General features: G+C 48.5%; 2 protein-coding genes and 1 non-coding gene across 3 annotated transcripts in view; 1 reads left to right on the forward strand and 2 right to left on the reverse strand.

Annotated features, from left to right (window-relative positions):
* LOC144258246 (uncharacterized) overlaps positions 1-17842 on the reverse strand; it is a 640730-nt gene that overhangs the window by 251774 nt on the left and 371114 nt on the right. The gene's annotated exons all lie outside the window — the stretch shown is intronic.
* Positions 937-17842, forward strand: part of LOC144258360 (uncharacterized) — a 29086-nt gene continuing 12180 nt past the window's right edge. The window contains exons 1-2 of the mRNA XM_077806825.1: positions 937-1117; positions 1343-1420. Of these exons, the coding sequence (XP_077662951.1) occupies positions 937-1117; positions 1343-1420 (259 nt within the window). The remainder of the gene's footprint in view (positions 1118-1342; positions 1421-17842) is intronic.
* On the reverse strand, positions 6432-6517 carry TRNAL-CAA (transfer RNA leucine (anticodon CAA)). Its single transcript has one exon. It is a non-coding gene; the product is annotated as a tRNA-Leu (tRNA).

The following is a 17842-nucleotide window of genomic DNA, read 5'->3' on the forward strand; positions in this document are numbered from 1 at the left end:
CCAACCCTGAGATTCTATGATTCTATGATTCAAACCTGTGCTGACCTGGTAATATGGCTGACCCTTTGGGGTCAGAACATTGTGTTTCTGTGACCAGAATTTTTAAATAAGCTCTCACTGTACCGAACATAGGTGCTGATTGGGAGTCAGAGAACTGGAATGCAATAAAGGGGGCTGTGTGATCTTTTTCAGCTTCTCAATAACCAGTGTGGGGGATCAGAAGCAGAGTTTGTGAGTGGTCGGTGATTTTAACTTCAGTGTTAGCCATCAGTTCTGGGAGCATTTTCTCTCCCTTTTTTAGCCTGTCCTGACCTTAGCGTTTTCAGTCAGGACTCCCCAAGGCACACCAGGTCACACTAAGCACTGAAGTTAAATTAATAGAATGTTTTGTTTTTTTTATGACAAAGTCTTAAGCAATCACCTGAACTCCTTTGTTTTCTTTCATCTGAGCAGGGTTTCCCATTTCCAAACCTGATGTGTTTTCCCAGCTGGAACAAGGGGAAGAGCCATGGGTCTCAGAGCTCCAGGGTTCAGAGGAAAGACAGACCCTGAGAGCTCCCTGCAAAGGTGAGGAAACATGAAACCAACTCAGAATCTGTAAGTGCCTGAAGGAAACCTATGGGATGCCCTACAAAGCCCTTGGGAGGTCACTCAGTTCATTATTATCCCTAGCAGGGGTCATAACCTCAGGGTAACTATAGCTCATGGCTTCCTGTAGATCCTAGCAGATATCAGGCAGTAGCTTCCTCCCTTCCCCCCATGAATTTGATGGGATGTGAAGGCTGAATTGATCCCCTCCTCTCTCCCATTTAGGGGAAGTGTTTGGAGGAGTTCAGTTCCTGTTTTTATTTGACCTCTCTCCAGCACTTTTTTTCGTTGGCCTTCCCCTTTCCATCCCTGTTGGAGGTTTCTGTCTCTATCGCAGCAGGTGATGCGATGGCATGTGAGAAAGAGGAGCAGAATTCTCAGCAGGAAAATGCTGGGCAAGTGGATAAACACAGAGCATTATCACAAAGATCGGAAAGGAACGTGTCCAGGAGTCATGAGCAGGGAAAATCCTGTGAGATTCAGCACAGACCAGAGCGAGAGCAGGGAAATCGGCCAAGGGATAAAGTGGGTAAATTAATTTCCTATAGGGGAACTCAGAAGGACATCAAGGAAAGCACAACACAGCAGGAAATCCTCAGGGGAAAGACAAAAAATGCATGCACTGAGTGTGGGAAAAACGTATATGACCAGTCAGCCCTTATAAAGCATCAGAGAATCCACGCAGGAGAGAGGCCCTATGAATGCCGTGAGTGTGAGAACCTTCAATCGCAGCTCAAACCTTGTTACTCATCAGAGAACCACACAGGGGAGAGGCCCTATGAATGCCGTGAGTGTGGGAAAACCTTCTCTTGGCACTCAGCCCATGTTAGCCATCCAAGAATCTGCACAGGAGATCAACACCATAAAAACCTCTAGGGCTATCCGTACTTTTTTTTCTTTAATACTTTTCCTGATTCCCACATAGTAACTTTTCAAGTTGTTTGAACTGTTTGCAGCACTGTTATCCCTCAGCGTGTCCAAATGAGTGGCCCATTTTTGCCTTTTGCAGTTCACCCTGCAGTTATATTGTGAACTTTCCCAATTATATTTAAAGGAAGAGGAGCAGGGGCAGGAAAAGAAGGGTCATTTCAGCCTCTGTGACACTGGAAGGAGATGGGGTGACTCAGAGATTCCCTCCTTCCCCATCACTCCAGACCTGTTAACTCTGCATGGCTCAGACAGGAGGGATCTTCATCACATTCTATCCCTCCACTTCTCAAAGTGTCACATGATGAAGCGTTCTCAGCTGTCTGTGCTTGGAGACGATGCTTTGACTTCTTTAATCCTATATCAGAGTTGCTATGCCTGGAGATGAAAGTGTCAAAAACCTGGAAGGGGAATTCAAATGGATCCCAAGCACAGTGTGATCATTTGGAGTTTAAATCCCAGGTTCCATCAATTGGTAAAGCCACTTCTGGCAAGGGGGCTGTTTTGTCCCCCATTATGGGGGATGCTAGGTTACTAAAAAATTTTAAATAACCTACCTAATTCTATGGCATGGGGAATGGTCCCCTTCATGATGCAGATTGTGAGGAAATAGAAGTGGGTTTTTTATTGAATTTATCCTTTGTAGGTGCTAAAAACAAGTGTATGAAATGAAATCAGTGTTGGAAATCTAATAGGTGCAGAAAAATAGCTAGTTTTGAATAGAAACTCCAGCTCTGATAACTACCAGGCGTGTATCCAGTCCCTTGCCTGGAATTGTGCCACCAAATTAAAGAAAAGCTGGGCATGTTTCAGGAAGCCATTCCTCACTAACACTGCTGAGATTTTGAGTGCTTTTGTAAAGGATTCTACTTCAGAGAAGTGTACATTTACCCTAACCAAGGCCAAGGATTTGGAAAGAACTGGGGTTGAATGAGTACACGCTCCGTTCTTGGTTTCCATCCCAGTAAAAGAAGCTATGGTGACCAAAGACCCAAGGAAAATTGTTTGTTTGTACAACTCACTGATTACAGATCCAAAGCATGCCAGGGTTAGATTGAGAACAATCATCCTTCACCATTTGGATCCAAAGAGAGAGAGTGCTTCATAGGACATTCCCTCCTCGTGGATTCCAAACTGGGTACCTGATTGGGTAATGTCAAAGTCAGATTCAGGACTCACATAATTTGTCAGACCACTCTGTTTATGAGCAAAGCACTTTGCCAATGCACCCAGATATGTGAGCCCCCTGCAAAGGCTCAAGCTAACTTATTTATACAGATAAGCCAATTGAACATAAGAGACAAAAGGAAGCAGAAACTGACAAATATACATACATATCTTTCTTGCATACTAATGTTTACCAATCTCCCAGCTCAGTAGGAGCTGTAAGTTAATTAGTTTGAGGACCCATTGTCTCACACTCCTTAATGTTTCTCTTCTTGACAACTATATTTCAACAAACCCTTCAAGTAGCATTTCTTTAATGAATTCTAATTTCAATATAATTAATTCTATTTTCACAGAAACCAGGATTTTCAGGCTGTGGAAATGATGGTAACCAATGAGGCAAGGAACGTGTCCGGTTCCAATTTCAGAGTTCCAGATACTCGCATGTTGAGTCGTGATTCTCTGGTTTTGTGTCTGATGCTCCGGCTTCACAATAAAGCTGATGTTGGCACAGCTGCCCCAATGTAGCTGCTCTGGTGTAGCATGCTATTACAGATGCTCTAAGCCAATGGGAGAGATCTCTCCCGTCGGACTTCATTAGTCCAGCCCCCTCAAGCTATACGTCCTGCTGACGTAGCGCTATCTACACAGGGCGTTAGGGCTGTGTAACTACATTGCTCAACTCTGGATTTTTCACACCCCTGAGCAATATAGTTATACCGATAAATGCCTTCAGTGTAGGACAGTTTTCTCTTGTGTTTTATGCATTTACATCCCTTCTCCTCTACCTCCTCCTACTTTGAAAGATTAAAAAGTGTGAAAAGAGAGATTTTTTTTTTTCCTCGTGATGCAAACATTCCCACATAGGAGACCCCTTCCACCAACACACATGGCAGAAGAACCAGCGATATAGGAACCCAGAGAATTGGTTGGGACCTACGTTGGGACAAACCAGAACTAGAGCCAAGGTTCGGTTGTTGGCAACGGGGATTAAAAGAAAATGAACTCATATGACAAGAATTTGAGCTCTTTGAATAGGTTATTGTTTCCAATGAAAATGAATTTATTGGTTAAAGAGTAGGAGACTAATTGTGTGATAATCTGAATCACTTTGTAAAACAAAGTGTCTTGTTTTTTGTTTTGTTAGTCATACAGGAAGTGACAGCTGATCTTGAAAAGTTAATTTGCTTTAATTTACCCCCTGTAGTGTAAGGAGTTCTGGTAGAAAACCTCACTCCAATGGGTGGGGTGGAAGAATGTGTGTGAGAGTGTATAAGTGAATATTGGCCCAGTATAGATTTTAAATTTTTGTGTTTCCAATAGAACTTATTTTGCTTAGTTTCAAAGTCTATTTCTAGTGAAAGCAAAATTATTCGAAGAGACAATTTGTAGAAGTTTTTACAAGTTCTTACACTTAGACTGTAAGGGTCACTGACTTCCCCACTTCTCTAATTTGCAAAGGAAAGTCATCTGTCATAGGATGTGTTCAGCAGGTAGGAAAGTTGCAGTTCTCAACCACCAAGGAGAAGGCTGAAGTCCATTACCTTTTAGGTCAATAAGCCATCTAAAGTCTGGTCTATGCTGAAAAGCGATGTTGACGTAGCCACCTCTCTCAAGGGTGTGAAAAGTCCACTCCACTGAGAGAAGTAGTTAATGTGACCTCAGCCCCAGCGTAGACAGTGTTAGGTTGTCAGAAGAATACTTCCAGTGTTTGAAGTATAGACAGAGCCTGAGACAGACTGATCCCCTATGGGAAGTGAGTCATGACATGAATTCCAATTTTGACCCATTTCCCTATATGTGAGAGAGGTACTAGTAGGGAGGGCTGAGCCAGCTGTCCGATCGCCTGGTTCCTCAACTGTAGCTACAGCTCTTAGTACCCATCCACCCAAAGACTGAGAGAAATGGAGAGTTCCAACCATTGTTATTTTAGTATCTTATTGTTACTTTCTCTGTTTTTTGTGCTGGCCTTTCTATTATATCAGGGGGTGAGGGTATAGCTCAGTTTATGTTGTGACAAAGCTCTGTCCTTGTCTCTATGGGTCCCACGTTTCCTGGTGGATTTTGCTAGCCTCAGAGGCTCACTGTGACCCTCCACATAGCCCTTCTCTCTCTCTAGAGGCAAGGGCCACAGCTTACTGAGCCATCATGAGCCATCAAGGGAGGTGAGGAGAAGCAACCCTCCCTCGCACAATCTCTGTTTCCCAGTATCCATGATTAATCAGGGAGGGGAGGGGGGAGCCCGGGCCCGCCCTCTACTCTGGGCTCCAGCCCAGGGACCCAAATAGTAGCAGCTATGGTAGCTGACTTCTGGGAAATAGGACGTGTACAATTCCCTGGGCCGCTTCCCCACAGCAGCCCCCACTCAGTATCTCCTTCGCTGTTACCTCAGGGCCTCCTTCCTTTCACCTGATGTGGATTTGCACTGCTTGGTTCCTCCAACAGCATGGCTTCCTCCTACAGATCCTGACACATGCGCCTCACTGACGAACTGGGAGGCTTTTCACTAGTTCCAGCGAGGCCTTGATGGGCTTCACGTGTTCCAATCAACCTAGCTATCTCCACTGCTTTCTAGAAGGATCTTAATTGGCCCAAGGTGTCTTGATTAACCTGAAACAACTGCAATTTGGTTACCATAGTACCAAGGATTTGTTTAGCCTGGGGCTAAAATATCTGTTCCTCACTACTTAACTATAGCCATCTTGCCTTGCCCCGTCGCAATGTGTGACAAAAGCTTATTGGTGCCAATTGGCAAAGGGGTCACTGTCATTCACAAGCAACTCCTGTCTCAGACCTGACAAATTCACCACACCTAGGACCCAGAGCAGGGGTGGTGGAATCTTCCTTACACTGCGGGGGCCACCGGCGTCCGAACTGTGATGCCCCCATGACACCCCTTTCCCCCCAGCCCTCACTCACCCCGCCCCTTCTCCCTGAGGCCCCAATCTCACACCGCCCGTTCTCCCTGATGCCACCCCTCCCTCCGAGGCCACACCCACAGAACGCCTCTTCCCCCAAGGCTCCACCTTGTTCCCCCTCCGTCGTCCGTTCTTAGGGCTGCTAAAACGTGCTGGACCCATGTTCCTTTAAACCCCCCTCGTCCTGCACCCTGACACACAGCCAGGCAGGCAGCAGTGTGTGTGAGTGTGTGTATGTGACAGAGACTGCTGGGCTGTGCTGAGCCAGTGCGGGAAGTGGGGGCTGATGTCGGGGCTGTCCCGCTCCCCCTGACTCAGGACTGGGGTGTCCCCCTCCCCCTGACTCAGGACTGGTTGCTTCCAGCAGCTGTCTGAACTTAGGGACAGCGTGCCAACACACTCACTCTTCCACAACACACACGCTCCCCGAACACACACACTGTCTGTCCCCAACACACACACACTCTCTGCCCACCACGCCCACGGCAGCTGAAAAGCAGCTGGCAATCGAGTCGGGTGCCCATGGAACAATGGGATAGAGAAACCTGCCTCGTGTGGCTGCCCACGAGGCATTGCAAGCCCTTCCCAAAGCACCCTGCGGCCAGTTGCACAGTGGGATAGCGTCCCACAATGCACTGCTCTCTGTGGCGATCCAACAGCTGCTAGCCTGGATGCGCTCCGGTGACAAAAGCAGCCTAGTGTGGACATGCAACAGCGGCTTAATTAAAACGCTTTAACTAAAGCAGCATAACTCTGTCGTGTAGACGTAGCCTGGCTCCCACGGGGGCCAAGGATGCTCAGGCACTGAAACTAAAGAGCCACAACTTCCTCCGTAGTTGGCAGGATTCAAACCTGCACAGGGAGACCCCCCCCAAGGGATTTTGAGTCCACCACCTTAACCACTCAGCCACAACTACTTGCTTTATAGAGCGCTCTCACGACACTCTAGTTCTGTTCTCACTGAGTGATCGTTTCCAATTGTTTCCTCAGACCAGCGTCCACAACACACTCACTGCTGTGCTGTTGTGTAAGTGTGCCCAGGGCTGAACAAGAATTCCTGCTCGTTTCCCTTCTGGCTGGAGCATGAGGAGAGTGTGTTTGTGGCCAGTGATGTTGCTGTAGATTGTTGTAAAATTCCTGCCTCGATAATTCAGACAGTCCCTTTCCCGTCATATCCCCAGTACATCAGTGACTGTAATAGCAGGGGGCAGGTTTTCTGTGGGGCACAGAGCTTTGCCAGGGGGTTGGTGTCTCCTTCCTTTCCTCACCCTGGAGGAAACTCAGCTTTTCATTCCATCTTTAATGTGTCATGGAATAACAACGGCAGCGCGAAGAAAGAGGTGGGCAGGGTGGGCCTCAGGGGAGGGGCACAGAGGTGCAAGCGGTGGGCAGGGCAGGACGGAGAGGCACGGGTGGCAGGCTGGGTGGGTCTCATGGGTGGGGCTGAGAGGTGGGAGCGGCGGCCATGGTGGGTCTCAGGGGAGGGGTCAGAGAGGTGTGGGTGGCGGGCAGACCTTGGGGTAGGGGGCGGAGAGGAATGAGCAGCTGGCAAGGAGGCCTCGGGGAGAGAGGAGCGAGTGAAAGGTGGACCAGCAGGCCTCAGCCGAAGAGGCAGAGTGGGGTGGGAAGAAGTCCTCCTGTTAACCCAGTGCTAGCTACACCGGGATTAGGCTGATATAACTGCATTGCTCAGGGAAGGTAAAATTTTTAACACCCCAAAGTAATGTTGTTACTGACTTAATTTTGTAGGATAGACCTGTCCAAAGAATCACACACACACCTTGGGAGTAAAACTTCACCCGCCTCTCTGCTTTACAGAATCGAAACACAAGAAACGCTTGTCAGGGCCCAGTGCAGGTTGGCAGGGAGTCAGGTGTGGGCAGACACCATACGTTAGCCAGATGAAGGCACCATGGATTAGCTGGTTTAAGGCACCTGTCTTCTAAACAGGAGATCCTGGGTTCAACTCCCAGTAGTGGCTTTTGAGGCACCTGGTACTGGCTGCTATCCGAAGACAAATAACAGAGTTAGATGGACCTTTGGTCTAGCCCAGTGTAGCCGTTCTTGTTGTTTAAATTACTCTCAGAGGCACTGATAATAGAGTGACTGAAAGTTTGGGTGTTAAGAGCTGATAGGTCAGTGTTCCAGTCCCCTCGCAGATGACCCCCTCCCTCTGGGACAGGGGCAGGTCCGAGCTCTCACACCAAGTGGCTCATTGGGGCTGCCAGAATCTGTGGGCGGCTCACTCAGTTTACGCCGAGGGTTGAGTCCTGCTTTGTGCACCGTGTCTGAGAATGAAAATCCTGACTGAATGAGGGAGGCAACCTAATGACAGAGGAGGTGGAAAAAGCTAATGTACACAATGCTTTTTTTGCCTCTGTCTTCACAAACAAGGTCAGCTCCCAGACTACTGCCCTGGGCAGCACAGCATGGGGAGGAGGTGACCAGCCCTCTGTGGACAAAGAGGTGGTTCGGGACTATTTAGAAAAGCTGAACGTGCACAAGTCCATGGGGCCGGACGAGTTGCATCCGAGAGTGCTAAAGGAACTGGCGGCTGTGATCGCAGAGCCATTGGCCATTATCTTTGAAAACTCGTGGCGAACGGGGGAAGGTGGGTGTTTTAATCGCTGTGCAGACGTAACATTAGGATACGTCTACAGTGCAATGAATCACCCACGGCTGGCCAGTGTCACATTAATCAGGATCATGCGGCTTGGGCTGTAAAGTTGCAGTGTACAAATACAAAGAAACAAGAGCAAAAACCGGTTGCCTTTATAGCTAGATAGCTATAGATACATGGCAAATAGCAACAAGAATCAGGGTAGAGCTGGATCTAAAAAAATGAAAGATTAATCTTTGCTCTACAAATAATAACTACTGATAAATGGTAATATAAAAAAGGACCTCAAATTCCTTCGTAATTTGATGGTTCTTGGAACTTCCAGGCATATTGGCTAGAATTTTCGAGACACAGATTGTCAGAAAAACATAACACGCTGAGTGCTCCACCTGAAACAATAGCAAATACTCTTGCCTGGATAGATAGATACATTGCAAAGAGCAACAAGAATCAATGTAGAGCTGAACCTGCAAAACAGAAAGATTAATCTTGCAATACAAATAATAATGTATTAATTATTATTAATTATTTATTTGTATTTTATTTTATTATGTCACAAAGGACCATGAATTCCTTCATACTTTTATCATCCTCAGGATGTTGCTGTGAATTCAGAGACATGATTGTTTTCTGGAGCAGCCGTTGCAGTTTCAAAAGGAAATTCAGGCAGAAAATGAAGCAGGGAGGGTTGTGATGGGGCGCATGAAAGGAGAAGAGGCTTGTTCCTCTTGAGTTTTCTTTCCGTTGCTCTCATGATCCTGATGGAGGAAGCGGAAGCTTAATTTGAGTTTATCCCCACTCCCCTCCTTCTGTCGGCGGTGTGTGTCTTCACCAGGAGTGCTTCCACCGAATGAAGAGGGGCAGTGTTGGGGGGGCTGAGAAACGGGGCTCTTCACTCATTTGCTCGTTTGCTCGCCACACTACTGTTAGCCGACGGCCAAGGATGTCTGGTGAGGTGCCAGCTATGCCCGATTATACCATCCGTGACTTTAACCGCTAGGACTCACTGTCCCTTCGCGGCGGGCAGCCCAGGCTAGGCTGACGGATGCCCCAAGGTCCTAACCACCCGTGACTTTAACTGCTAGAGCTCAGAGCTCCTTCGCAGCAGGCAGTCAATACTGACTGACAGGTGCCCCAATGGCAGCACTAAGAGCCTCTCCCCCCCCCGTGACTTTAACTGCTAGAGCTCAGAGCTCCTTCGCAGCGGGCAGCCAGGATTGACTGACAGGTGCCCCAAGAGTTTGCCCCGTGGAGGCGGCACAACTCAACGCTAGGCTCTTAGTACTCTCACCTCATGGCCAGGCTTTAGAGCCAAAACGGCTGAGGTTCTTTCATTGTGTCGGCTGCTTTATAGTAAACCAGAGAAAACAAGTCAGGCTTACGCACAAATGGTTACCAAAATTTATTAAGCTAGATTCTAATCATGTGGTTACAAAATTGCTAGTGCCTACTTATTTAAATGTCGAGATGTTCCACACACAAACAAGTTACAAAACTGAAGCCACAATCCCAAAGAAAGAAAACAAAGTGTAGAGCTCTATTTCAAAATATGTGTACACTAAAGATAGGAGATCAGGTGTGGGTGCTTCTTACCCTCCTTGCATCTCTCGATTCCAGCGGTGCCAAGCCAGGATCGGTCACTCAATTCCGCAGAAAGACGAATAAGGGACAAGGCTTCGGGACCCTCTTAGCTGCAGAAGCCTTGGGAGGCTGTCACTTATCTGACCAGCAGATAGATAGTGAAAAGCACTCCAAAATCATGGTGCTGTAGGTCCCCTACTTATACCTCTGTACTCCTTTATTCTCTTTCTCCTTTCTTATGCCAAATTGAGGCTGGTCTGTCTGGGTGACGCCAGCTTTCGCAAGAGTAGTTTACACTTGCAAGGGAGAGAAACAATAAGTGTCGACTACTGGACATTTCTTTTATCAGGGTAAATATTTTCCCACCTAGGATGTTGGCGTGTGTGCATCACGCTATTTAGTAGGGGCTAAGAGCCATGTCTGTCACAGGGCCTCTGCCTGCTGTGAGCTTAATCCTTGTATCTGTTCCCAGAGGCACATTATATCAGCACACCTGTGCTTTTCACAGCTTCAAAGGCTGTGCTGGAATATATGTTAAGTGCCCTGTTCCGGCTTCCTCCTGTGTTTCCAGCAATGCTGGTCTGAGGGCGTGGGGGGGGCTGGCTGTCTGGCTACAGACCCCCACCTGCCCTCCACCAGGATCTGCCAGGCCATTTGCCTGGGACCCCCTCCTCCGGCCAGCAGGACCCGCTGACGCTTTACAGGAGGACCCCTCACTCTGCGCCAGGGACCGCCCCACCACAGCGCTGTGCACTGGGCATGGCAATGGTCCCAGGAGCCAGCTGGGCAATCCCAGACAGAGCCCCTGGCACAGCACCAGGCAGCGTCTAATCCCCTGCCCCACCTGCCCAAGAGACCCCCACCCCCACTGGTCTGCAGCCAACAGGCCCCCGGCGATACCCACCTCCAGGACCCATAGCCTTAGGGCTGGGCACATCAGAACTACCCCCCAAAACCCCAAACCCTCCATAACCCACCAACCTGACTAGGGATCCCCCTGCCCAGCCACCCAGAGGCCTCCCCCTACCACAATGCCCCTTCAGCTCCCACTGCAATCTCCCCACACAGACATGCACCCCCCCAGCAACAGTGTTCCCTCACAGTGTCTGACAAGTGGACAGAAAGTTATCACCACCCCCTGCTGGCCAGTCACACAGGCAGAGGGAGCCCGGGGGGATGCCTCTTTAACAGGAGAAGGGAAGCCATGGAGGGCCAAAATAAGTAAGACATTTCCATACTCTGTCACGAGCAAATAATGGCCACCATGGATCCACCCCAGAGTTGGCTACAGCTTTCCACTGCGGGAAGCCCCCCTTCATGGAGACCCTTTGTCATGGGGTTTGGGATATTTCTGGACCAGGCTGCACTCAGAGGGACCTCCTCATCCAGTGCCAGCTGGAGAAAAGAAAAAGGTCCAGCCAACTCTCCTGTTACCAATTGGGAACCACCCATGCCCCAAACAGGGGGAGGCCCCTGGATTTGATGGGTATTGAATATATGGCTAGTCTCTTTTATCAGCAAACATTTTTAACAGAGAGAAAGCAGGGAACAAATGGTTCTCAAAGGAGAGGGAAAGATGTTCATTGTTGCAGGGGAGTTAATTTCCCAACCAGGATGGAGAAGGCTCAGGGCGACAGGTTCCCCCCAAGGAAGGACAAGTTGCTAGGATTTAGAGACATGGGGAACAGCCCCAAACTCGAGAGGATTTTTAATTGACATTTGATAATGACATCGTAAGAGGGAAACCTGACATTTGAGATCAGTGTTCAGAAATGAAAGAGAAAGGGTGGAAATCTGAGGGATTTTGGATCCATTTATGCAAATTATAGAGAGGAAAGTGGAAAATGAGAGGGATTTTATAGCAGTTGTTGATAGGAGGTTGTCACGGAGTCCCTGGGCGATGCTCTGGAACTGCTCCCCATGAAGCCGGGCAGGACTCTGGGGCAGTCGCCTTTCTGGGAGCAGCCTGTCTGCAGGACACACAGCTCACACGGCTTCCACCTTCCTGGGTCTGACCTCGGACCATTCAGCCTCCTCTGCCCCTCCGTGCGCTTCCCACAGCGAGTCCGCTCAGGCAGGGCTCCTGGGGAAGCCAGAGGTCCTGCCCCCCAACTCCGCAGTCAGACGTGACTCTCAGCCAGCCAGTAAAATAGAAGGTTTATTAGATGACAGGAACATGGTCTAAAACAGAGCTTGCAGGTACAGAGAACAGGACCCCTCAGCTGGGGCCATTTTGGGGGGGGCAGTGAGCCAGACAACCATGTCTGCCCTTCACTCCATGTCCCAGCCAGCCCCAAACTGAAACTCCCTCCAGCCCCTCCTCCTCTGGGCTTTGTTCCTTTCCCGGGCCAGGAGGTCACCTGATTCCTTTGTTCTCCAACCCTTTAGCTCTCACCTTGCAGGGGGGAAGGGCCCAGGCCATCAGTGGCCAGGAAACAGGGTGTTGGCCATTCTCTGTGTCCAGACTCCTGCACACACATGCCCTCTAGGGCTCTGCAATGACTATACACCCTTATCCCACCACCTAGATACTTAAGAACTTCATAGGGGAAACTGAGGCACCCCCACACTATTCAGAGGAAACATTAAGAACAGTCCCACTTCGTCACAGAGGTAAAAGCTGAGTGTATTTCCCACCACTATTTGGTCAATGAATAGAGAGGAAATGGGCAACGTTGGCAAACGTTTTAGATCCATATTCAGGAATCTGAGGAAAGGTGTCAATCTGAGATTTTCGTCGTAATTTATAATTACAGAGACAGGGAAAGCTCTCAGGGGCATATTCAATTAGAAGTAGACAACTAGAGTAAAAGTGGGGCAAACTTTTTTATGAATCTTTCAGACTGTTGGGAACACTGGGGCATGGCCACTAAGTAACTCAAAAAAATAAAAAAACCACAAGTGTTAATGAAGCCCCCTCGCGCTAGGCCCCGGTGTCCTTGGCCCCCCTCCTGCCTGGAGGCACTTGCAGCAGCTTTGCGTGCTAGGCTCAAGTGTCCTTGCCCCCCCCGGCTTGGAGGCATACACAGCAGTTATGGTAAAAATCTGCAACAGTATGTTGCAGAGTTAAACTGCCTAAAACTAAGCAAGGCCAAACAAAAAAAATATAAAAAAAAAATGCTAAATAAAGCAGCTTTATATATAGTTTAATAAATAATATAGAAAATTAGGGAATTAGCTGGGAACTGGATTGGCTGGCTATATGGATACTTGGAGCAGCTTACTATTGAATAAGTATGCTAAAAAAAAGGATGTGTAAAAGCCTGTGTAATTTCCTGCTTTGTTGTACAGGATTTGAGTTTCAAATTTTCCTGTACTTTTTTGAAGCTTTAAATAAACTTTTTTGCTTTTTTACTCTGTTGTAATTATTGGGTGCAGCACACCGGGTAACGAACCAAGTCAAGCTGTTGTTCAGCCTATCGGCACTGGGTGCCGGCAACAGCTTTTGGCATCCCTGGGTGGGCTCGAGGCTGCAATTTAGCCTTGCCCGGACCCCTCCTGGAGGTCGAGGATTGCGGCGAGAACCGACGCCCAGCGCGCACCGGTGAGTTCATCGGGGGCCTCGGAGGAGACGCGATTTGATCGACCCCGGAGGGCACAACGGTGCAACGCACTCATATAGTGGAGAAGCAGTTGTGGACGGCGGTGAAGAACCGGTCCCTTAGACGTGGGGGAGGAGCAGCTGCAGGCCACGGTGAAGAACCGGTCCCTTGGATAAGGTAGGAACCTTTTGAAATCCGGATTATATGCTCTGTTGGAACCTGGGGACGCCCAGAGTTACCCTGTAGGTATGGGACAGGGACAGAGCTCAGAGGTTAGGGCACGGTGTACACCCCTAGAGTGCATTCTAGCAAACTGGAAGGTATTTGGTGCGGATCCGTTGACTAAGAGCCAATTAAAACAATTCTGTACAGTTGACTGGCCTCAATATCAACTAGAGGACCAGGAGTGGTGGCCACCAGGAGGGTCAATTAATTACAACACAATCCTTCAGTTACTCCTGTTCTGTCAAAAAACAAAAAAATGGAATGAACATATGTATGCGCATTTGTTTCTGACTTTATGTACTCGACCAGATATTTTACAGCGCTGTAATCTGACTCCGACTGGTTCGGTAGCAGCTAATGTTAGTCCCCAGACCCCCACCCCCACTGTAATGGCAGAGCCGGTGTCCCCTTCGGCCCCTACACCCACACCTTCTAAGTCCCCAATGGTTGGCCTATACCCCTTAATCACCGAAACTAAAGTCGCCCGGTCTGGATCAGACAGGCGTCCTGCCACAACTATGCAGGTTTATACTCATGTGCCCTTTAATCCTGTGGATTTGGCTGCTTTCAAAGCACAGGCAGGAGAGTTTTCCACCAACCCAAGCAGGTTTATATCAGTCTTTCAGGGGTGCCTCAGTAGTCACAAGCCGAACTGGGATGATTGTAACGTCCTCCTGCGAACCCTATTGTCTGAGGTTGAAAGACAACAGGTTGTGTCCAAGGCAAGGGAGGAAGCGCAGAGACGGTACGACCGGGATCGTATGAATGTCCCTGACCCGGATGCACAAGTCCCCCGAGCAGACCCCAGATGGAATCCAAATAATCATGGGAATATAACCCGCCTTACCTCCTATAAGGAGTTGCTTTTACATGGACTCCGTCACTCGGCTGTCCCACATAATCATTGGGCAAAGCCATATGAAGTAATGCAGGATTTAAAAGAAAGCCCAGGGGCCTTTCTACAGCGTATTCGGGACACCATTCGACAGAACACTAATGCAGACCCCGATAATCAGGCAACTAAATCAATTATTAAGGAAATTTTTACAAGCAAAGCAGCCCCTAATATTAAAAAAAAGTTACAAAAAAAAAAAATGTAATAGGTATAACCATGGCACAAATTTTAAAAACTGCAAACCAAGCTTATAGTCTAAAAAAAACAAACAAACAAAAAAAGCAAATAAAATTAATGGTAACAGCGGTACAGGCCGGCACTAAAAAAAGTGGCCGGGGAGGAAGGGGCCGTGGACGCGACCGTCCGGGCCTGCAGGAGAGACGACTGGGTCGCAACCAGTGTGCCCTGTGTCAACAGGAGGAACACTAAAAAAATAAGTGCCCAAAAAAAAAAAAAAAGGGAGGTGCCCCTATGATGGCAATAATGGAGCAGGAATAGGGGTGTCAGGGGAGACGGACCACCCTACCCCCGGAACCCCGAGTAAAGATGCGGGTAAAAAGCTCAGAAATAAATTTTTTAGTGGACTCTGAAGCGGCCCGAACTGCCGTAAATCAGCCTCTTCAGTTGCCAGTAGCAGATTCCCTTACTGTGGTGGGAGCCACAGGCAGGGACACCAAGTGCCCAGTGTATGCCCCAGCGGAATGTGCTTTGGGAGACAGGACTATATCCCACAAGCTGGTATACCTCCCTGAGTGTCCAACACCTCTGCTGGGACGGGATCTACTTTGTCGCCTCGGTGCCACCCTGCATTTTACTGAGGACGAAATAACCCTTACCTTACCCCCTGAGAATGCCTGAATCATGACCCTTGCAGTTGAGCCCTCAGCCATGCAAGCCCCAGAATGAAGTCCGTGGGAAGACCAGGTGTACCCCCTCGTGTGGGCATCAGGGATTCCAGGAAAAGCCACCCACCAGACCCCTATTACTATTCAGCTCATACCAGAAAAAAGCCCAGTGCAAGTAAAACAGAATCCAATCAAAAGGAAAGGCAAAAAAGGTTTACAAAAAACTATAAATCAATTCCTAATGTATGGTATTCTCCGGGAATGTCAGTCAGCCTGGAACACTCCCATTCTACCCGTACAGAAGCCTGATGGCACGTATCGGCTGGTACAGGACCTAAGGGCAGTCAATAAACGGGTTAAGACTCTGCACCCTCTTGTCCCTAACCCGTACACCTTATTGGCTTCTATAAGGGGACAGTACACCCATTTTTCAGTCCTTGATCTGAAAGATGCTTTCTTTACCATCCCAGTTGCCACCCCATCACAGGAGATCTTCTCCTTCGAGTGGAAGGACCAAAAAAAGGTTAAAAAGCAACTTTGCTGGACAATGTTGGCCCAGGAATTTAAAAACTCTCCCACCCTTTTTGGCCAGGCTCTGGCCAGGGACCTACAGGAGTGAAATAATAAGGAGGCTCTCCTTCTGCAGTATGTAAATAATTTGTTAATTGCCACTGTGGGCCAAAAACCCTGCCTTAAAGCCACCGTGAGCCTCCTGAATTTTATTGGACTCCGGAAATATCGTGTAGCACGGAGTAAGGCTCACATTGCCCTCCCAGAGGTACGGTACCTCGGGTTTCACATACGGCAAGGGGAGCGGCAGCTTTCAAGCAAAAAAAAGGAAGCTATCTGTCAAGTTCCTACCCAAGTAATCATAAGCGGCTCAGGGCATTTCTGAGTATGGCAGGCTTTTGCAGGATATGAATCCCAAAGTTTGAACTGTGGGCTAAACCCCTGTACGACTGTGTAAAAGGAGCAAATCATGACCCCTTCTATTGGACCCCAAAGGCTAACAGAGCATTTAAAATCCTAAAAAAAAAATTAATGGAAGCCCCGGCTCTGGGCCTGCCAAATTTCTCTAAGCCCTTTCAGTTGTATGTACATGAACAAAGGGGGGTGGCCCTAGGAGTGCTTACACAGCTGTTAGGAGCATGGAAGCGTCCTGTGGCTTATTTTTCTAAGCAATTGAATCAGGTTGCAAAGGGTTGGCCGGCATGTTTACGGGCGGTCGCAGCTACTGCCCTATTGCTTAAGGAAGCCAAGAAGCTAACATTGGGAGGGGTTATGCAAATCTATACTCCCCATATGGTCCGAGCCTTATTGGATGCAAAGGGAGGGCTTTGGCTCACCCAGGCTCGGATTGCTCGGTACCAGGCTAAGCTGTTAAAAAACTCTGAAGTCACCTTACAGCCTTGCCCCTCCCTTAACCCAGCCACCCTCTTGCCAGAAACAGAGGAACAGGAACATGACTGTTTAAAAATCATAGATGTCCAGTACTCCAGCCGTCCGGATTTAAAGGATGTACCTCTCCCAAATGCAAATTATAAGTGGTACACTAATGGTAGCAATACTGTAATAAATGGGCAAAGAAGGGCGGGTTATGCTGTTGTGACCCTCCATGACACTGTGGAAGCTGAAGGTTTGCCTGCTGGGACCTCTGCCCAGCTTGCCGAACTAATAGCCCTGACTCGTGCACTTAAACTGTCAAAAAAAAAGCGGGTCAACATTTTTACTAATTCAAAGTATGCTTTTGGTGTGCTGCATGCTCATGCTGGCCTATAAAAGCAAAGGGGAATGCTGACAGCCCAAGGCTCCCCAGTCAAGTGTGGGCCCCAAATCCTCCGGCTCCTAGAAGCCGTACAACTCCCCTCAAAAGTAGCAGTGGTACACTGTAAAGCCCATCAAAAAAAAAAATCAAAATGTGGCCAAAAATAACGCCCGGGCAAATAGAAAGGCTAAGCATGCTGCCACCCTGCCATCCCCTCAAACTAAGAATACCCATATGCATGCCCTTATCCCATCAGTAGGGGAACTTCCAACCCCTCAGTACTCTGAAAAAAAAAAAACAGCTAACTGACAAACTCAATCTCCAGGAAAAGGAGGGATGGCTCCATTCCCCAGAAGGGACGGTCCTCTTACCAAAGGGCCTGATCCGGCCGGTGCTGCAGAAACTACATGAAACCACTCATGCTGGCAAAAAAGCACTTATCCAACTAATAAAAAAATATTTTATCACTTCTGGACTCCGACCCCTGGCTGCCCAGGTACAAGCGGACTGCTTAGTCTGCCAAAAGAATAACCCCCGACCGGGACATCCTGTGCCACCAGCTACCCTAGAACCCACTCCGGGCCCTGGACGAGTGTGGCAAATAGACTTTACTGAGTTTCCCCGGACCCAAGGGTTCAAACATCTCCTTGTTATAGTGGATCGGTTCAGCGGATGGCCAGAAGCCTTCCCCTGCCGTAACTGCACTGCCAGGACAGTGGCCCTCAAGTTTGTTAAGGAGATCGTTCCTCGCTTTAGACTCCCCCTGTAA

This window comes from Eretmochelys imbricata, chromosome 28 (genome assembly GCF_965152235.1).
Source record: "Eretmochelys imbricata isolate rEreImb1 chromosome 28, rEreImb1.hap1, whole genome shotgun sequence".
NCBI lineage: Eukaryota > Metazoa > Chordata > Testudines > Cheloniidae > Eretmochelys > Eretmochelys imbricata.